This window comes from Balaenoptera acutorostrata, chromosome 7 (genome assembly GCF_949987535.1).
Source record: "Balaenoptera acutorostrata chromosome 7, mBalAcu1.1, whole genome shotgun sequence".
NCBI lineage: Eukaryota > Metazoa > Chordata > Mammalia > Artiodactyla > Balaenopteridae > Balaenoptera > Balaenoptera acutorostrata.
In genome coordinates this window covers 63,502,781-63,521,031 of record NC_080070.1, presented here as the reverse complement: position 1 = coordinate 63,521,031, position 18,251 = coordinate 63,502,781, and the positions used below count along the sequence as shown (strand labels likewise).

Sequence of the window (18,251 nt, the reverse complement as noted above, 5' to 3'; positions counted from 1 at the left end):
TCAGAAATAAGGAAACACAGATGTTTATTCTAGCATTTACTTTCGTAAATATTGACATCAAAGAATCAAATATGTAGCTGTGAAGCAGTAATTTATCCAAAATTGGATGCTTCATTAAAGCTGGATATGGCCCAAAGCTGCAGGAAACATCCTGAAGGAAAAGGTCTTATACAAATGATACCTTTGTAGAGGCCATGGAGTAAAACAGAACATGGTAAAAACCAGTTCCGTGTTTGCATACACAGGACACCTTCCACCTCAACAATTCTACAAATATTGTGCATAAAAGGTTGCCAGGAAACACTGCCAAGGACTGGGATCAACTTCAGAAAAAATAAAATAAAACTACTAGTGGCATGACTAAGTGTAGGGGAAAAGTGTCATAAAATATTTTAGAAGAGCATCATATTTTATTCCTCCAGAACAGGCATAGAACTGGCCATTATAATCTTAGCCAAAAATAGTCTATTGATATTACTGATTGAACTGTACTTCAATCAAAATGGCACTGCCCAGGAGCTACAAACAGACTGAAGCCACAAAGTTCCAGAGTTTGTTATTAGCATCTAAGTTAATTTTTTCCCTTAAATGATGAAAGAACATTGTTCAATCCAAGAGCCCAAGAAATGAGTGAACAAATATCAGACTACACTTTTGGATATAGCTTGAATCATTAACAATACCTACAGTAGCTAGGGCATTTGTAATAAAAACCTGAACAACACTTCCAGATGTACTAAAAAGACTCATCTCAACATGGGAAGAAAACAAAACCACACTATAGAAAAGAGATGGGTCAACTGGATTTTTGTCTGCCTTTTTTCTCCATTCTTTCCTTCTTCACCTCTGACCAGAATTTTTTAAATCCTTTCTATGTAGTGTTTGAGACAGGACAAGTACGAACAATATATATTCAAACATTATGAATAATACAGTTAACTTCTTTTTCATGGATATGTCAAATCACTCATTTATCTGTCTCTTCCCCCGCCCCATATTTTAGCTATTTTACTTTCATTTAAGAATGAAATAAGAGGGCTTCCCTGGTGGCGCAGCGGTTGGGAATCCGCCTGCCAATGCAGGGGACACGGGTTCGTGCCCCAGTCCGGGAGGATCCCACATGCCGCGGAACGGCTAGGCCCGTGAGCCACAACTACTGAGCCTGCGCGTCTGGAGCCTGTGCTCCGCAACGAGAGAGGCCGCGATAATGAGAGGCCCGCGCACCGCGATGAAGAGTGGCCCCCACTTGCCGCAATTGGAGAAAGCCCTCGCGCAGAAACGAAGACCCAACACAGACATAAATAAATAAAATTAAAAAAAAAAAAAAAGAATGAAATAAGAAAGTGAAACCTAATATGATTCACTATTTTGTTTATACTTAAATGATAAATGTAAAACTTATCTACCAGAGGGTAGGCTCCTTCCTAAAAGTAAAGCTCTTGTCTTTTTCTGTTTGTTTCTTTAACACCTAGCACAACTACTCAAGTTTTGTTGAACCTGTGGATATCAGTTATCCATCCTTTCCTTACTTTTAAATAAATTAATACTCAAAAACTAGAAATCACCTGGCATATATTATGGAACTCATTAGCAAAGGAGGCCTTCTGGAAGAGCCTCAAATAGAATGGCTCCACGTTTCTTTTTAATATTCTGTATGTGAGGCTCATCTAAAATCATTGTGAATAAAGTGCAAGACAGTGACAAAAATAACTTGAATTCAGATCTCTATCATCCCATTTTCCACATTTACATAAAAGGCTATGATTTCCATGCTTAGGTATTTCACAAACAGCTCATTAAGATAGGTTCATAGGGGCTTCCCTGGTGGCGCAGAGGTTGAGAATCTGCCTGCCAATGCAGGCGACACGGGTTCGAGCCCTGGTCTGGGAAGATCCCACATGCCACGAAGCAACTAGGCCCGTGAGCCACAACTACTGAGCCTGCGCGTCTGGAGCCTGTGCTCCGCAACAAGAGAGACCGCCATACTGAGAGGCCCGCGCACCGCGATGAAGAGTGACCCCCGCTTGCCGCAACTAGAGAAAGCCCTTGCACAGAAACGAAGAATCAACACAGCCAAAAATAAATATAAATAAATAAATTTATTAAAAAAAAAAAAAGATAGGTTCATATAATAAATAACTCTTCATATAGTGCATATCCAAGAAAAATAACATGTTTATATAAAATAACAAGACCACTTAATAAGACCACTAAACTTCGTGTCCTGCCAGGCACTCTGGGAGACAATGGATTTATTTCCACATGGCTATCAATTCTTATAATGTCTCCAAATTTTTTTGAAAATAGTCTCTTAAATTATTAATCAAAGAGTAGTTATAGCATCTTCAGTTAATGAAATAGCAAATTATATAAAACTAAATACATTCCACCAAGATCACACAATCAAACTTGATGAAGTATCTCTTGCATACTGACAGAAGCACGGATAACAATGAACCACACTTGCCTATGTGATGGATCACACGAGGTAAGAGTGAGACTCCCAAGGTGAATTTTCAAACTGGCTCCAGTAGTAGCAGCTGGTAGACCACCTTTCTTTAAACTGTGAGGTGCAGTAAAGTTGCTAATGCTAACAGCTACAATTTTTTAAAATTCGTGGCTTATCACAATAAAAACCCAAGGTGTATCTTCCTGGCTGACAGATGGCCAGATTGTGAACTTCAGAATTTTTTTTTTTTTTAAAGAAAGACTATGTTTATAAAGAAAGACTGTGCAATGGGTAAATTAGAGAGGGGAGACTAATGGCGGGGGAACCACTTAAGAGGCAGCAGTTCTAACAAATCAAGCAATAAGTAATAACGGAGCCGTGAGGGGATGGAAAGAAGCTACCAGATTCAGGACATAATTCTAAGGAGATGGGATAAGATACAGTGATCAGTAGGATGAGAGAAATGAGGGAGGAGGAAAAGTTAATAATTATGCTGCAAGGAAGTTAAGAACCCAACCCAATGATGCTCTGGGTCTGAAAGTCTTATTAATAAATTACTGATTTTCTGTTAGTAGCATAGAAAAATACACTAGGCCACTTTTTCAAAGCATGCTACCTAAGGGAGTATGATATATTCTACGTGAAACATCGGTGGAATATACTTTAAATTAAAACTTTTTATACAGATGGTAACAAGATCAGCAAGAAGGTAAAGAGCATGAGCAAAACATCCAAAGACAATTATAATGATATTTTAAAATATTTGGATATGTAGACTTGCAGGATGTAAGCATCATGTCTGTTTTAATTTGCTGTATACAGTTACCACCTATAAGAATACCCACTCCAGTCAGTAGAAATGCAGTAACGACAGCTTTCAACACTTCTTTCAACTTTGAATTTAAATACCAACATAATATTCTGCTCAAAAATCACAAAGCCAACTCCAGCAGAGAAAATGATCATACACTTACTAAGAAAATTAAACTGTAGATAACTGGATTGTCATTCTAAATTACGTTAGATGATTCAGAAAAGGGAATTTATATGTAAACTGATTAATTTGTTTCTCCAAACCCATCCAACAACTTTTTACCAAATAATCCTTAAGTAAATACTTCAAAGAGTTCAGCATTGAAGACATGCCTCCCGAAGGAAATATAATTGTATTATAAATAGCAAATTTCCCCATAACCAGAAGGAAGATGTTCAGAATTCTCATCTAGTTAGTTGTCCACTGGTTTTATCTTACATGAGATAAGTAAAGTCCCTAAGTCACTACCACTTAGTATATTAAAATTACTTATAGCATTATGAAAAGATGACCATGAATTTCTACTCTATAAGGAGAAAGTATCAGGAGCCAGTGATTATCCAGTGATTGCTGAGAAAGGAATGCAAACCTTACAGCATTCTCTCTTTTATACACATACATACACACCACACACACACACGCACACAGATATTGTGTAGCCCTTAGGTATAATCAAATTAGGTGACCAATTAATTTTTTTTTAATCTGTACACAAATTTTTTTAACATTTTTATTTGTAACAGACCCAACCTTAACCAAAATGTCCTCCAATAAGTGATGGGTAAGGAAACTGTGGTACATCCATACTGTGCAATATTGCTCAGCAATAAAGGGTAACAGACTATTGATACTCTGAACAACTGTGATAGATCTCAAGGGCATTATGTTGAGTGAAAAAGAGCCAGGCTCAAAAGGTCACATAGTGTATGATTCCTTTTATTGAACATTCTCAACAAAATTATAGAGATGGAGAACAGATCAGTGATTGCCAGGGGTCAGGGTGGTAGGGGGAGGGAGTGGTGTGACTACAACGGGCAGCACGAGGGAGATCTGAGTGGCATCTGACATCTGTGATAGAACAGGTCTGTATCTTGATTATACTGGTGGTTACACAGATCTACACATGTGATAAAATGACACACACACACACACAGAGTCACACACACCAATATAAAAATCCTGGTTTGATGTCATACTATAATTTTGTAAAATATAACCGTTAAAGGAAAAGTGGGTGAAGGATACGTGGGAGCTCTCTGTATTGTCTTTGCAATTTCCTGTGAATGTATACTTATTTATTTACTTTTAAATTTTTATTGGGGTAGAGTTTATTTACAATGTTGTGTTAGTTTCAGGTGTACAGCAAAGTGAATCTGTTATACATATACATATATCTACTCTTTTAGATTCTTTTCCCATATAGGCCATTACAGAGTACTGAGTAGAGTTCCCTGTGCTATACAGTAGGTCTTTATTAGTCATCTATTTTATATACAGTAGTGTGTATATGGGTGACCAATTAATTTCTTTGTCCTTAAGTATATACAGAAACTTTAAGTTAAAATCAGACTGTAGGATTATACAATTATAAATAAAATCATAATCCACAGTACTAATCATATTTCTAGTCTAATTATGCTTACTTATTGCCTTGTCCTCCTGACACTGATAACAGTAGAAGGTTTGGTGAAAGTTTTTCATGAAGGAAGAAATATTTCCTCCATTAAGCTGGTTAGGAACAGTTTGGTAGGAAATTATAATTCAAGTAATAACTTTTTTTTTATAAGGACAAAATAATCCAGAAAAAAACTTGGAATATTTATCTAATTTAAAAGCATACCTTTCCACAGAGAAATGTGAGAAATAAAATCATTAGTACATATGAATTCTTTCCCTTTTAGGGGTTAACTGAATACAAAATTTCTTAGAATTTTAAAACTCAGACTAGAAAGGAAATGGAAAAGATCTATTCATGTTCATTTATAACAACTTCTTAGGATATTAGTTAATCCTGCTAAATGTCAGTAGAACATTTTATGTAGCAATGAGAAATTACACTATTCTGTAATATATTTTTACAACCTCAGATGAACCTCAATCTTGTGTAACTGACTTCCTAAAAAGTGTGTGTAAATAACACTTTGCTAAATTGAATAATTTTACTTGCACATAAATTAGATATTCTCTAAAGCAAACAACCACCCCAAAATCTGCTCTACACTTTAAAATTTTTACATTGCAATAAAGAACAAATTAATATGTAATTTATATTCTCATTGTTTGCTTAGTATAATCATGATCTTTATGACAGATCTAAAAACATTTAGATTTTTAATTGAAAATGCCCAACAAATTTTTGGCATGATGGTTTTTTGAATTTCTCCAAATATAACAGCTTCAGAAGCTGATTCCATGTTAATCCCACCATGCTAGGCCAAACTTTAGCAGAATATTATAATATGTCCAGGCAGCAATATAGCTTAGACCTAGATATAATATAGAAGCCACAAGATAATGCTCTTCTAAGCTTCATCTAATAAGGGAAAAACACATATAAACAAGTATTTGGTATTCAAAAAAGAATACCAAGAAGTGCAACCTAATCTTGAAAGATAAGCATAGAACATAATAATTCCCATATGAAGTCCAAACCTCAGAGAATATAGTGGGTCAAATTCTTGGCAGATTATAAATGACTTGACCTTGTTGAGAAAAATGAATGTGAGCACCCCAGTTGCACCTAGAATACGTATTCTGTGAGGGTTAAACAGAACTCCTCAGACATAGCAGGGACTCAATAAATATTTATTGTGTAAAACAGGGAGAAAATGCATTAGTTTTACTCATCAACATACTGCCAACAACTACAATACCTGAAAACAAAAATTTCTTGAATGAACAGTTATCACTGAAATTACATTAAAGCTACACTCATCTTTGGCCATGTGTTAACCAAAAAGACAAAGAGTGGGCAAATGCAATCAACTGACCAGGTATTTTTCAATAACAGGTCACTTAAATATGCAAAGAAAGAACAGAATTTTAAAATAAGTTTTTTAAAGCTATCTGATCAAAATATTGCAGAATACTGCAGCTTTTTTCCAAAACCTGATTTCTGAGCACAGTCTAACTCCCTAATTTACAATGCTAATGAAACTGCATTTAGCAATGTTTGCTAATCCCTGTTTAGTAAGTATTAGACACTTAAATGAAATAACCTGACTTTAAGCAGGAAAAGGACAGTTGATTCTTTTCAGGGAGATGCACCAGAGTACCTCCAATACACTTTGGAAGAAAGAAAATGACACTGTCACAGAACACTCAAAAATATCATAATTTGTTTATAGACTACCAGCTAATATATAAACAAGTCTGTATTTTACTATGATCCCTTTTACACATTCGTGGGAAGATCATTTCACAGGTTTACATAAGTATAGCAAAGTTCTTTAAGGTAACTGAGCAACTGAGCTCTACTAGTTTTTGTTATCTTCTAAGATACAAATATTACTTCATTAATCCAACTTATAAACTGATGTATTTAACTAGTAAAGTAATTACACAAGAAAAGTCATGAGAAACTTCATCACATAGACTCTATATAACACTTTCAGTATCATAACAATAACAATAAAAATACCATTTCTAATGTTACTTATGAAAGGATTCATGTTCCACACTGACTATCAAAGAGGGCTTAGAGTAAGCACAAGTGACACTGAAAAACGCCACAACATCCTGAAAGAAATTGTTAAAATGGAGATTGAAATATCTTTTCTATTATACATCACATCAGCAAACCTAGAAAATGGAAAAGAGCCCAAGGAGGCATAAATTGAGAAGATAATGCACCTTGCTGCTTTGCCATGAGAGTGAAATATAAAAAGATACTATTTTGAATGCTGCTAAATTATCAAAGAATGGTAAAAGTTATGAATCACAATGTTATGGCTGAATGGAGCCTTATGATGCTTTATTATAAATGTAAAGCTTATGTTATCAAATAGGAAAATGCAAAAGACTCATTCTACCCAGATTTTAAGATTTCATGTGAAAGGCAATTTTAAAAATTAAATCTAAATTCTGTCTTAACAAAGTGGTAAGTACTTTAAGGACCATGGGGAAGGCTTACTAATGACATAATAAGGTTTTGAAGTGCTATGACATATTTATATACATATCTGAGGCCTGAATCACTGGGAATACTTGCAGCTATTTTAAGTTCTATGGACCCTAGAGTTTAGTTCCATTTAGCTTTCTCTTCACAGCCCACCAAAGCTATTTTTGGCCTTTCTGTGACTTAACTGTATAAGCAATGGGATAACCCATTGTGCGTGCTTTCCTGCCCCATAATTAATTGGGTTCCAAAAGCAACTTTCACCTGACCTGAAGTCGGGACTTAGAGAGTTACATGGCCCTTTGGGCCTTCTGTGCATGCCGCCTGATCTTGGGCAGATTACTTAACTTCTCAAGAGAGAAAGAGAAATTATAAAAGTGTTCTATATTGAGTTCCGGTGAAGACTAGTTGCTGACATAAAAGCTCAGTAAATAACTAATTTTACTAAGAATCATCTAGTCTACACAATGCTATAGAAACAATATGGTACTGGCAATAGAAACAGACACATAGACCAATGGAACAGAGGACCCAGAAATAAATCCACGCATATATGGTCAACTAATCTTTGACAAGGGTGCCAAGAATATACAATGGGAAAAGGACAGTCTCTTCTATACATGGTGCTGGGAAAACTGGATATCCAAATGCAAAAGAATGAAACTGGACCCTTATCTTACATCATGCACAAAGTTAACTTGAAATGGATTAAAGACTTAAATTTAAGACCTGGAACTATAAAACTCCTAGAAGAAAACATAGGGAAAAATCTCCTTGACATCAGTCTTGGCAATGATATTTTGGATATGATATCAAAAGCACAAGCAACAAAAGCAAAAATGAACAAGCAACTAAAAAGCTTCTGCACAGTAAAGGAAACAATCAACAAAATAAAAAGGCAAGTTATGGAATGGGAGAAAATATCTGCAAACCATACATCTGATAAGCGTATAGTGTTTTGGATATATACATTTGCTATGTCCAAAATATATATGGAATTCATATAACTCAATAGCAAAAAACACACATAACCTTATTAAGAAATAGGCAAAGGATCTGAATAGACATTTTCCAAAGATGACATATAAATGGCTAATGAGGGTACACGAAAAAGTGCTCAACATCACTAATCACCAGTGAAATGCAAATTGAAACCACAATGAGATACCACCTCACACTTGTTAGAATGGCTATTGTCAAAAAGACAAGAAAATAAGAAGTGTTGGTGAGGATGTGGAGAAAAGAGAACCCTTGTATAACACTGGTGGGAATATAAATTGGTGGGAATGGAAAACAGTATGGAGGTTCCTGAAAAACTTAAAAATAGACCTATCATATGATCCAGCAATCTCACTTCTGAGTATATACCCACAGGAAGTAAAATCAGTATCTTGAAAAGATATCTGCCCTCCCATGTTCTTCGCAGCATTATCCACGATAGCTAAGATGTGGAGAACCTATGTGTCCACTCACGGAGGAATGGATAAAGAAAATGTGGTATACATATAAAATGGAATATTATACAGTCTTTTAAAGAAGGAAATCCCGCCATTCACAACAACATAGATGAACCTGGAGAACATTTTGCTGAGTGAAATAAGCCAGACAGCAAAACAAATACACAGGGAAAAACAAAAACAAATATGATCTCACTTATGTGCATAATCTAAAAAAGTCTAATTCATAGAAGCAGAGAGTAGAATGATGGTTGCCAGGGACTGGCAAGTGGGAAAAGCGGGGAGGTCAAAGGGTACAAACTTTCAGTTATGAGTAAGTTCTGGGAATCTAATGTACAGATGGTGACTACAGTCGATAATACTGTATTGTATACTTGGAATTTGCTAAGAATAGATCTTAAGTGTTCTCGTCACACATCAAAAAAAAAAGGCATCTATGTGAGGTGATGGATATGTTAATTATCTTGATTGTGGTAATCATCTCACATTGTAAATGTGTACCAAATCATCACACTGTATACCTTAAAATATATAGAACTTTTATTTGTTATACCTCAGTAAATAATAAACTTACTTTTCCTTTAATAAACTTACTTTTCCTTTCCACAGCGGAATCTTTCCCCTACCCAACCAAACTCTTAAAAAGCCCACCTATATCATTTTAAAGATAGAGAAAATAGGATGCAAAGAGTTAAGAACTTACTATAAGTCAAATGTTAGAAGTGGAAATAGAACCCAAGTCTCTTGACTCCAAATCTAATATTTTTCAGTATACCTTTCTGTTTCTAAGCCTCTTTTATGGAACCATTTGGAACATCATTTCTTTGGTCTTTAACTTGATAATTAATTCTAGAGAAAAAAGCCAGGTTATTCCTTTAAGGAATAAATGTAGCCACTCACTGCTTCATTCCACCTTTACCAGAAATAAGACAATCCCCAAAGCAAATGTATAGAATCAGTTACAGGGCAACTCTAGTTGTCAGTCAGTGCTCATTCAATCCTATGTTCAATAGTATCAACAGCAATCATTTTATTAGGTATATCATAGGTATTAACAAAGCTAATTAAGCCACAAAGAGTTCATTCATGTCTTGTTTGTTCCGCTCAAGAAAACAACTGTATAATAATTTTAGAAAATGTTTAACTAAATAATTGATATTTTAGTAATATAAAAGTTAAAATTAGCTATAGGGACTACTAACAGAAGTTCACTCTGTGGCCATACTGGCTAAATAAGGGGATATTACTGTCAGTAGTGGATAGGTATTTTATCTTCAGACACTAGGCAGCAAGTTTTAGCAGTTTTTGCCTTCTTGTTATGAAACATCCAAAAGTTTAATGGATTTCTGAATTCTAATAACTTGGAAGACAATTTTGGACATCAACCTTCCCACACAATAATGGATCTCACTAGTTTCTTTAACTCATCCTTATTTTTGATGAGCCATTATTAAGGTGCACCATAGTTGCATTTCATTAAGTTATAAATATACAGAGTTCAAACCCACAAACTGCAGTGATAACTATTAGCTCTTGGTGGGGCTAAATTAACCTAGTACCAGTTGCCAGGACAATCACTTGAGACCAGAATCTCTGCTTAGTAATTCCTGAAGCATTTACCAGTTTACCACCATGTATAACTAACTTTTAATAATCATGGAGAAACATACTTCTCACTATAATATGATTCAAGAACAGCACAGATTCTAGAAGTACACAAGGCCAGATACAACCAAGTCCATATCCTTGACCCCTCAGGAACCAGGATTTCTCTCTCACACACTGTTGCTCATACCCTCCTCTCTGTCTCTCTCCCTCTCTCTGACACATTTTTAGACATTCTGAAAATGTCAAAGCATACCCCAGCACAGTGTAATAGTGCTGTGGAACCAATAGAAAACCTATTCTTCAGTAATTCTTATAGCTCAGAAATCACAGCTGATGACCAATATCACTCTTTTTAATTAGGAGAAATAGGATAATCCTGTGGAATGAACGCTGTATCTGGAATCGGAAGATATGATTTGAAATCCACTTTCTTGATGAATGAAAGTATATATTGCCTTATATAGAGTAAAGCACTCACATGTTTTCTTCCTTTGTACCTACAACAATTAGAGATACAACATAATATTGGGGAGGTTATTCAGGTATTCATGAACTTGCCTCGTCCTGCAAGCTGCCACAATAACATTCACCTGAGGTAAACAACACTTCTTAAAGGTAACTGCCATGTTTGTTCCTACAAAAATGAAATACTAGGAAAGTATTTTTCCACAATTTGTTCATAATTAAGTATAATCCTGTTTTCTTTAGAATTACTATAAATCCATTATAATTTGTTTTGCAGAATAAGCACAAGTATTATCTTTCTAGAATCAACTGGATGATCCATGGAGTCATGGTCAGTTCTAGGGGTTCAGATGAGAGGTAGAAAGGGAAAGAGATTGGCTTCTGGCTCTTCCATCAGCTTCTCACTCAGGTTTTTCACATCAATAGGTGAGTAGTGTTCTCTCCTCCACTGACTTTTGGCAAACCCAGTTAGAGACCATTATCAGATAAGCTCAACCTCTTGTTAAAATAAATAGAATATAGGACAGAAACAGCATCAGTGATTTGGTTTCTTTGACATTTAATGAGAGAACAAAATTATATATTGAAGACAAAAGACAACAGTGCCAGGCACAGACCCAGGACAGGTGCTGTGAAAAAGCCTATCGTGGTGGTGTCTGGGGATTTAAACTCTGGAGAAAAGACTAAACTAAAATTAAGAATAACAAAGTCATTAGTATATACTTCTTGGCAGATTATTAGCTGTATGTGGAAGCTTTGATAAAACAGGCTTTTAGCAATGTTTTAAATTTCAGATTTAAGAAAAATCCTCTCCTACTCGCCATTTGTTGAACACTGCCGTTTATTTCCATTGTTATTCATTGCCATGGAGCCCAATTACTCCTTTGTTTTCTTATTCACATTTAGTCCACATTATCACAAATAAAAATCACAAGGATACCATTACCCTTCAACACTTCCCCAATGTATAAATCCTAATTTGCATTAAATCCTTGAAGCAACTTACATTGCAGTGAATGAAATGTCCTTCTGTAAAAAGTACTGTAAATCATGAAAGAATTTTTAGCTCAATATATATACACGACTTTACATGCAGTTAAACTGACCAAGGTGCTTTTATACACCCTAGGTATACAATATTCAATATGCTTAGAATAATAGTTATTCGAAAGGAATATAATCTTTGAACATAAAACAGTTTAAGAATAAAAAAACTTCTATAAATTCACTTATCTATTTTGCTATTGACCCACTGATGTAGAAATTTTACGTACCATAATTAATGGGAAAATTTAGTTAATGAACGCTGCTGATACTTAGTGTAGTTCTCAAAGGATGAAAACCTTTCCCAAAAATCAGTATCTGAAACCTGTCTCTTTAGGAAAAACAGTCAAAGCTTTAACTGTTTTCAGTCTAGTATAAGAAAGCTTTGAAACAAGTTAACTCTAAGCACTCAAGGAAAACTATTTTTAAAAGTGGGAGGACAAGAGGAGGACCTTAATTTTCAACAATATCGGCCTGAGAAGTAACTTTATAAGAGAATGTCCGAGTATCTTTAAAAAGAGAGAGAAAAAAAGTAATTTAAAATGTTGGAAGTCCACAAACTGAGCATAGCAGTAAAAAGGACTCGAGGGAAAATTTAATGAAAAATAAAAAACTGAAAGCAAATTAATTGATCAAAACACGGACACACACACACACACATACATGCACACACACTGCAGGCAGTCATTCAGCATTATATGCTAGCTGGCTTTGTATTTTCTTTTAAAATATAATCATAACATCTTAATGTATAAAACAATAAGGCTCTCAAGGTACTCATGAAAAATTCTTATCAAATTTCACTCTAGAGTTAATGATATTAGGCATGTTAAATCAGGAATCAACACATGCTATTTTCCATAGCAGGAACTATATAAATTACAAGCTCTTCCATGTTTTTGTTATTAGGTTTGGTACACTTAAAAATAAGCGGTATTCTACATCGAGTGCTCTAACGCAACTGTTTTTATATCTTTTAGAATTTATAATTCATCTCAGTGCTCAATCCTTACAAAAAACCACAAAAGGACCTGCAATTGCTATTTACTGTCTTGCACAATAAAATTGTATTTGTTCTGTTTTTGAATTCATAGGTTTTGCTTTATGAAGTTTTCAGAAAGAAGCAACTTTATTATATTTTCATTGTTACTCATGATTTTAGCTTAAAGATCATTAATTTTAACACAACATCCTGCTATATTCTCATTTGGGTTGTTCTATTTATCTCAAAGGTAGACTTATGTATTACCATTACAAAAAAATAACTATTTGCATAATACTTTATGATTTTACATCTATTAAAAACACATCACAGGGAGCCTGAGGATGCATTCAGTAGCTTGTCATTCACCACTTCAAGACCCTTCAGAACTAAACAAGGGGGAGGGTGACATTTTGCTAAAGGCAGAAGAAATGAATATAAATAACAAACTTTGAAGTTTTAAAAATACAAAAGAAAATGTAAAACATGCAAACAAAAATATGATCATATGCATAAACAAGATAATTTCAATTTTTAAAACTCCATGTTCTCTATACAGAGCAAGGTGTTTGGAGATTTATGTATCTTCTATTATGATACCCATTGAAATTATCTAAAACTGTGCTACAAAAATAAAGAAAATTACCATCTTCTTGCTAGATTTTATAAATATCATATTAAAATTGTGCCTATTTACATAATTCAGCTTTTCCTCAGCCTTGTGAAATAATCTGAGTATCATTTCTTTATTATTCTAGACTTAACCCTATAAATGTGCATATTAAGAATGTTTCAGAGGGAGACAATAATGATCTAACATGTTAAGAAATTACACTGTCTCATAACTTCTTCTTGGTAAAGCAATTACAAAGAAAATTGTTTACATCTTCTGTATTTTCTTCCATAACCACTAGTCCAGATAAAAAAAATACTGAATGCTGTTATGTCACCTCTAGTCCAAATGCTCATAGCACTTGAAGCTTTTTGTAAGCAATATGCTTCTATACTAAACACATATCCCTGAGCCACCACCCACCTAATTTAACAGTTTTAAATGTAGTTTCAAATGCAGCGTAATACCATCTTAAACACACACACACACACGGAGTGTGCAGAAAAGGAAGGAGGGGGAGAGCCAGAAATGGAGCACGTTGTTGTTTTTCATTCATGCAGTATAGTGATGTCAGTGTCTGCAGCAGCAGCGGCGGCAGGAGCCTTGACCTGTGGAGGCTACAATCCACTGAAGTCAGAACCTTGCAGAATTCAAAAGAAACTGAGTAGATAATTGTTTGAAAAATTGTTCAACTGTTCATAGCATGAATTTTAAATAGATGAGTAAAAAGAATAGATTAGTTGTATAGTTTTAACTTAGGTAGAGAGGAGCAAGGTGGGATGTGGAGAAGTAACAGAAAGGTAATATCATCAGGGAACTGGGGGCAGAAGAGCCTACATTCAAAATCATTTCAATGTAAGAAACTGACAAAACCACCTGGTGTTAAAAACAGCAGAAAGGCCTCTTCTATTCCCAATACAAGCTCTCTGATGCAAATCTGTCTCCTGAACAACCAGACTCAGAGAAGCGTTTTCATCATGATTGCGTTAAAATTGCATTAAACTCAGATGTGACATACTACAACAAAGAGGACAGTTTAAGCCTGGTCACAAATTTCATTAAAACTACTTGATGATGGACCTTGTAATTCCTAAGCAATTAAGACTTTTGAAGGATGCAGAAAAACAAGTTGTACTACGATCTGTTGTAAGATGTGTTTATCAACAAAAAGGGAGGAGGTACTAGATGACCAGTATATTGTTGCAGCAATTGCTGAAACTACTCACTATGCCCACAAAACCCTCTGAATACAGTCTTTCTGCAGTGCTTATTTTATGGCTCTTACATTAGTCCCTAAAAGAAAATCCCAAAACTCAATCTATGTACTGTTGAAACTAAATCACTCAAAAATTTATGTAACTGCTGCCTTCTTTTTATTCTGTTACCTCTCATTTCATACAGTTCTAGAAAATGTGCAAAGGAGTTGCATATGGCATTAATCTGTTAGAAAATGGTGGCCTTTTCTATAAAATACAGCCAAAGATGTGTGTTCAGTTGTGGTCATTATTAGGGCGATCACGTTGTTTTCATTCATTCATTCAGGATTTGCTGGAGGATGTCAGTTTCTGCAGCTGGCTTGACCTGGGGGAGGAGTGGGGGAGCAAATTCCTTCTGGTGCATACTGATTACAGGATGCATTTCTCGGTGCTCCTGTACACATACCACTGCACTACATCCTACCCTGCCTCACCATCAAGTGGTCTGAAAACAAGGGCCTTAGCAACATGCTAATTACAGCTCAGAAATATTAAAACAAAACACCAAAACTGCAATCTATCTTAACACAATCACTTTCTCCAAGTCTAAGACCTTCAGCAAGAAAACTCCATTAAAAAAATTACACATACCACATAAACACTGCACAGGCTCCACAGTGATTCCCTTCCAAGCAGAGATTTTTCCCCTCGGTATGATCCGTTCTCTCCACAATGCAGCAGCAGCATCTGTAGCCCTAGCGTGGTATCTAATAACATGAGCTACTCCTCCCTCCCTTATGAGCTTTACATCCCTGTTTTGGCTAAACTTCCTTTTCTCCCCCAGGACTAAACTAGATCATTCACCGTGTCCCTAAACATAAACCAAACCACACCAAAACACAAAACATTAAGGGAAGCCGACAGCATCCACCAGCTCACCATTACCTTTGACACCTAAGAAAAACGAAACTTGAGATCCTTTAACAGCTCAACTGAACTGTTAAGTGTACTTAAAAATAGAAGGAAAAAAGTGAGCACACTCCACAAATAGGTCCTTAGAAATTTACCATGAAAGTCTTGAGTTGGGCATAAACTGTTTCCAGTGCAGTACCGCCCTGATGCATATGACTATATAAAGTAGAGAAAAGAGGGAGCCCAAAAAAAAAAAAAAAAAAGGCCAAACCAAACACTATACACTTCAATTGCACATCCAAAACTGTCCCCTCTACACACCCAACAGGATATCCTTACATCATAACTGGTGCCTCCACCTCCCCACCCCCAAAAAAGAAAAAAAATTATCCCGGTAGGCACAGACACATTATAGGAACTTTGTAGGAAAGCACAAAGAGGCTGTAGAGATTACAACCACCACCTTATCTACTGCCGGAGAGTTTGTGTGCGTGTTTTTTTAAGTGTTTCGCCCAGCTCCTCCTTCCCCCACTACAAACAGCAAACACATGAGTGAGCTAATCAGCTCTTAAACTGAAAAACCTTTCGATACAGGCGAGTGATGGAAGATAAAAGCTGAGGGGCGGTAGGAGGGTCAAATAAAAGTTGCTCCGTAGTTCGCTCATCCAAGCCCCGCAGCGACCGCAGGGGGGTGAGGTTCCCAAAGCCACTTTCACACCTTCGATAATGCACTAGCAAAGAGAAGCCCGGAGAGGCTGAAGTTTCCACGGAGGGCACCGTCGGGGAGACGCAGCCCGGGAGGACGGAAGGGTTGGGCTCGCTACCTCTGCACACGGGCGAGCCGGGGCTCCGTCGCTCAGGTGAGTTGCTCCTCCGGTGGCTCTCTGGGGACCGTCTCGGGCGGCCCTTGGCCCGTGGCGCCTGCTCGGTCGGGGCCGCGGTCGGCGGCGGCGTCGGGCTGGGCGGGCTGGGGCCGCGGGCCGCGCCGGGCCCCGGGAGGCTGCCCAGCGAGGCGGCGGCGGCGGGCGGGCGCGTGGGACTGTGTTGGCTGCCCCGCAGGAGCTGGTAGGGCACCGTGGCGCGGATGGGCTGCAGCAGCCGGCCGGCTCCCGCAACCGGGGCGCAGCTCACGCCGCCGCCGCCCGCACCGTTCCCGCTCCCGGTGGCGGGGGTGGCGGGCGGGGAACCCGTGGCGCTGCGCCGCATCCTCTGCGGCGGGGGATGAGGAGTCTGAGAGGAACTGGAAGAGGAGGAGGCAGTGGACATGGTGGCTCCGCGGGCCCTGGACGATGCCGGCCAACACCGAGGCGCGGAGCGGGAGGCGCGCGAGCGTGTGGGAGCCGGCGCGATAGTGCGTGCGAGTGTGTAAGGGGGAGGGGCGGGGGTACCGTGGAGGGGGAGGAGTCTCTCGGCTCCCCCTTCGCAACGCGCACCCCCGCCGCCTCAGCGAGGGGGGGAGGGGAAGGCTGCGAAAACAAACGTCCAACGGCCCCAACCGCCCGACCGGGCTCGGTGTGGCGGTTACGGCCGGGGCCGCGAGGAGCCCGGAGCCGCCGCCGCCGCCGCCCCGGGCATCGCGCTGACAGGGGAAAGGGGCAGCCGCCGGGATCACGCAGATTCGCGGGGCTGCACGCGCAGGAGAGCCCGGCAGCTGCAGGGAGGGCCGGGATCCCTGCTTCTGGGGACCTGGTAGGGGGAAAGGGCCTCGAGGTGCCTGGCTGAACGCGTAGCCGCGCCACCGCAAACGCCGCCGCCGCCGCCTCCTCTGCCCGCTTTTCACTCCATAAGGCACCTAACCCCCCAACCCGTACCCCGCCCCCTGCACCGCCTCCCGGCGCTCGGGGCCGGCAGCTGCCGCAACGAGAATTCCCATTGTCTCCGTCGTTCTCCACCAGAACGCGAGTGATTGGTTTCAGGGTAGGAGTGAGAGGAGCAACTGCCAATGAAAGTGGGCATCCTACTTTGGAGGCGGGATACGAAGGAGCGAAGAGGGAGAAAGGGGCTGTGCGTTCAAGGAGGGGCGTGAGAGTTGACAGGCTTTGAGGTGAGAGGGGGACCGTGATTGGGCTGCCCTGGGAGAGTGGGTCCGTGTGTGTCCTGCGCGTACCCCGACACCCACAGACGCGCACGCCCAGGGAAGCAGGTTGTGAGGGCTCCACCCTCCAGGGCCGTTTGTACCACTTGAGACAGAGGATACGTCAGGCAAACTTTACTTTGCAAGTACACCTGTTCTGGTGGTGGGATGTGTTAGAAGAATCCATCCCTTCCCCACTAATTTTAGTAATCTGAGTTTTTGTGGTGAGTAGACTAATCAAAAGAATTGAAGGCCATCAGAAGCAATGTCTGGGGGTTGGATTGAACACTGGGTGGATACTTTTACAGTTATCCTATGGAGTGAAAAGAGATCATCAAATCTTATGTTCCAAGACAATAACTCTGAATTGCAGGGGTCAACAAGGAATTGTACATCATTGCACCGTCAGTTAAATGGAGGTGTAATGGAGGGCACACCCTGTTGTCTTTTCCCAGAAGCAGATGGCCTCTTGGGAGAAATAATACCAGACTTGATGTAACAATCCACTGGGGTAAATTTA

General features: G+C 38.6%; 1 protein-coding gene across 2 annotated transcripts in view; it reads right to left on the bottom strand.

Annotated features, from left to right (window-relative positions):
* Positions 1 to 17,388, bottom strand: part of GLCCI1 (glucocorticoid induced 1) — a 128,489-nt gene extending 111,101 nt beyond the window's left edge. For both annotated transcript variants that reach the window (XM_057549786.1, XM_057549787.1), the window contains exon 1: positions 16,482 to 17,388. In XM_057549786.1, coding sequence (XP_057405769.1) covers positions 16,482 to 16,923 — 442 coding nt within the window. In that variant the 5' untranslated portion in view covers positions 16,924 to 17,388. The remainder of the gene's footprint in view (positions 1 to 16,481) is intronic.
* Positions 17,389 to 18,251: the final 863 nt, after the last annotated feature.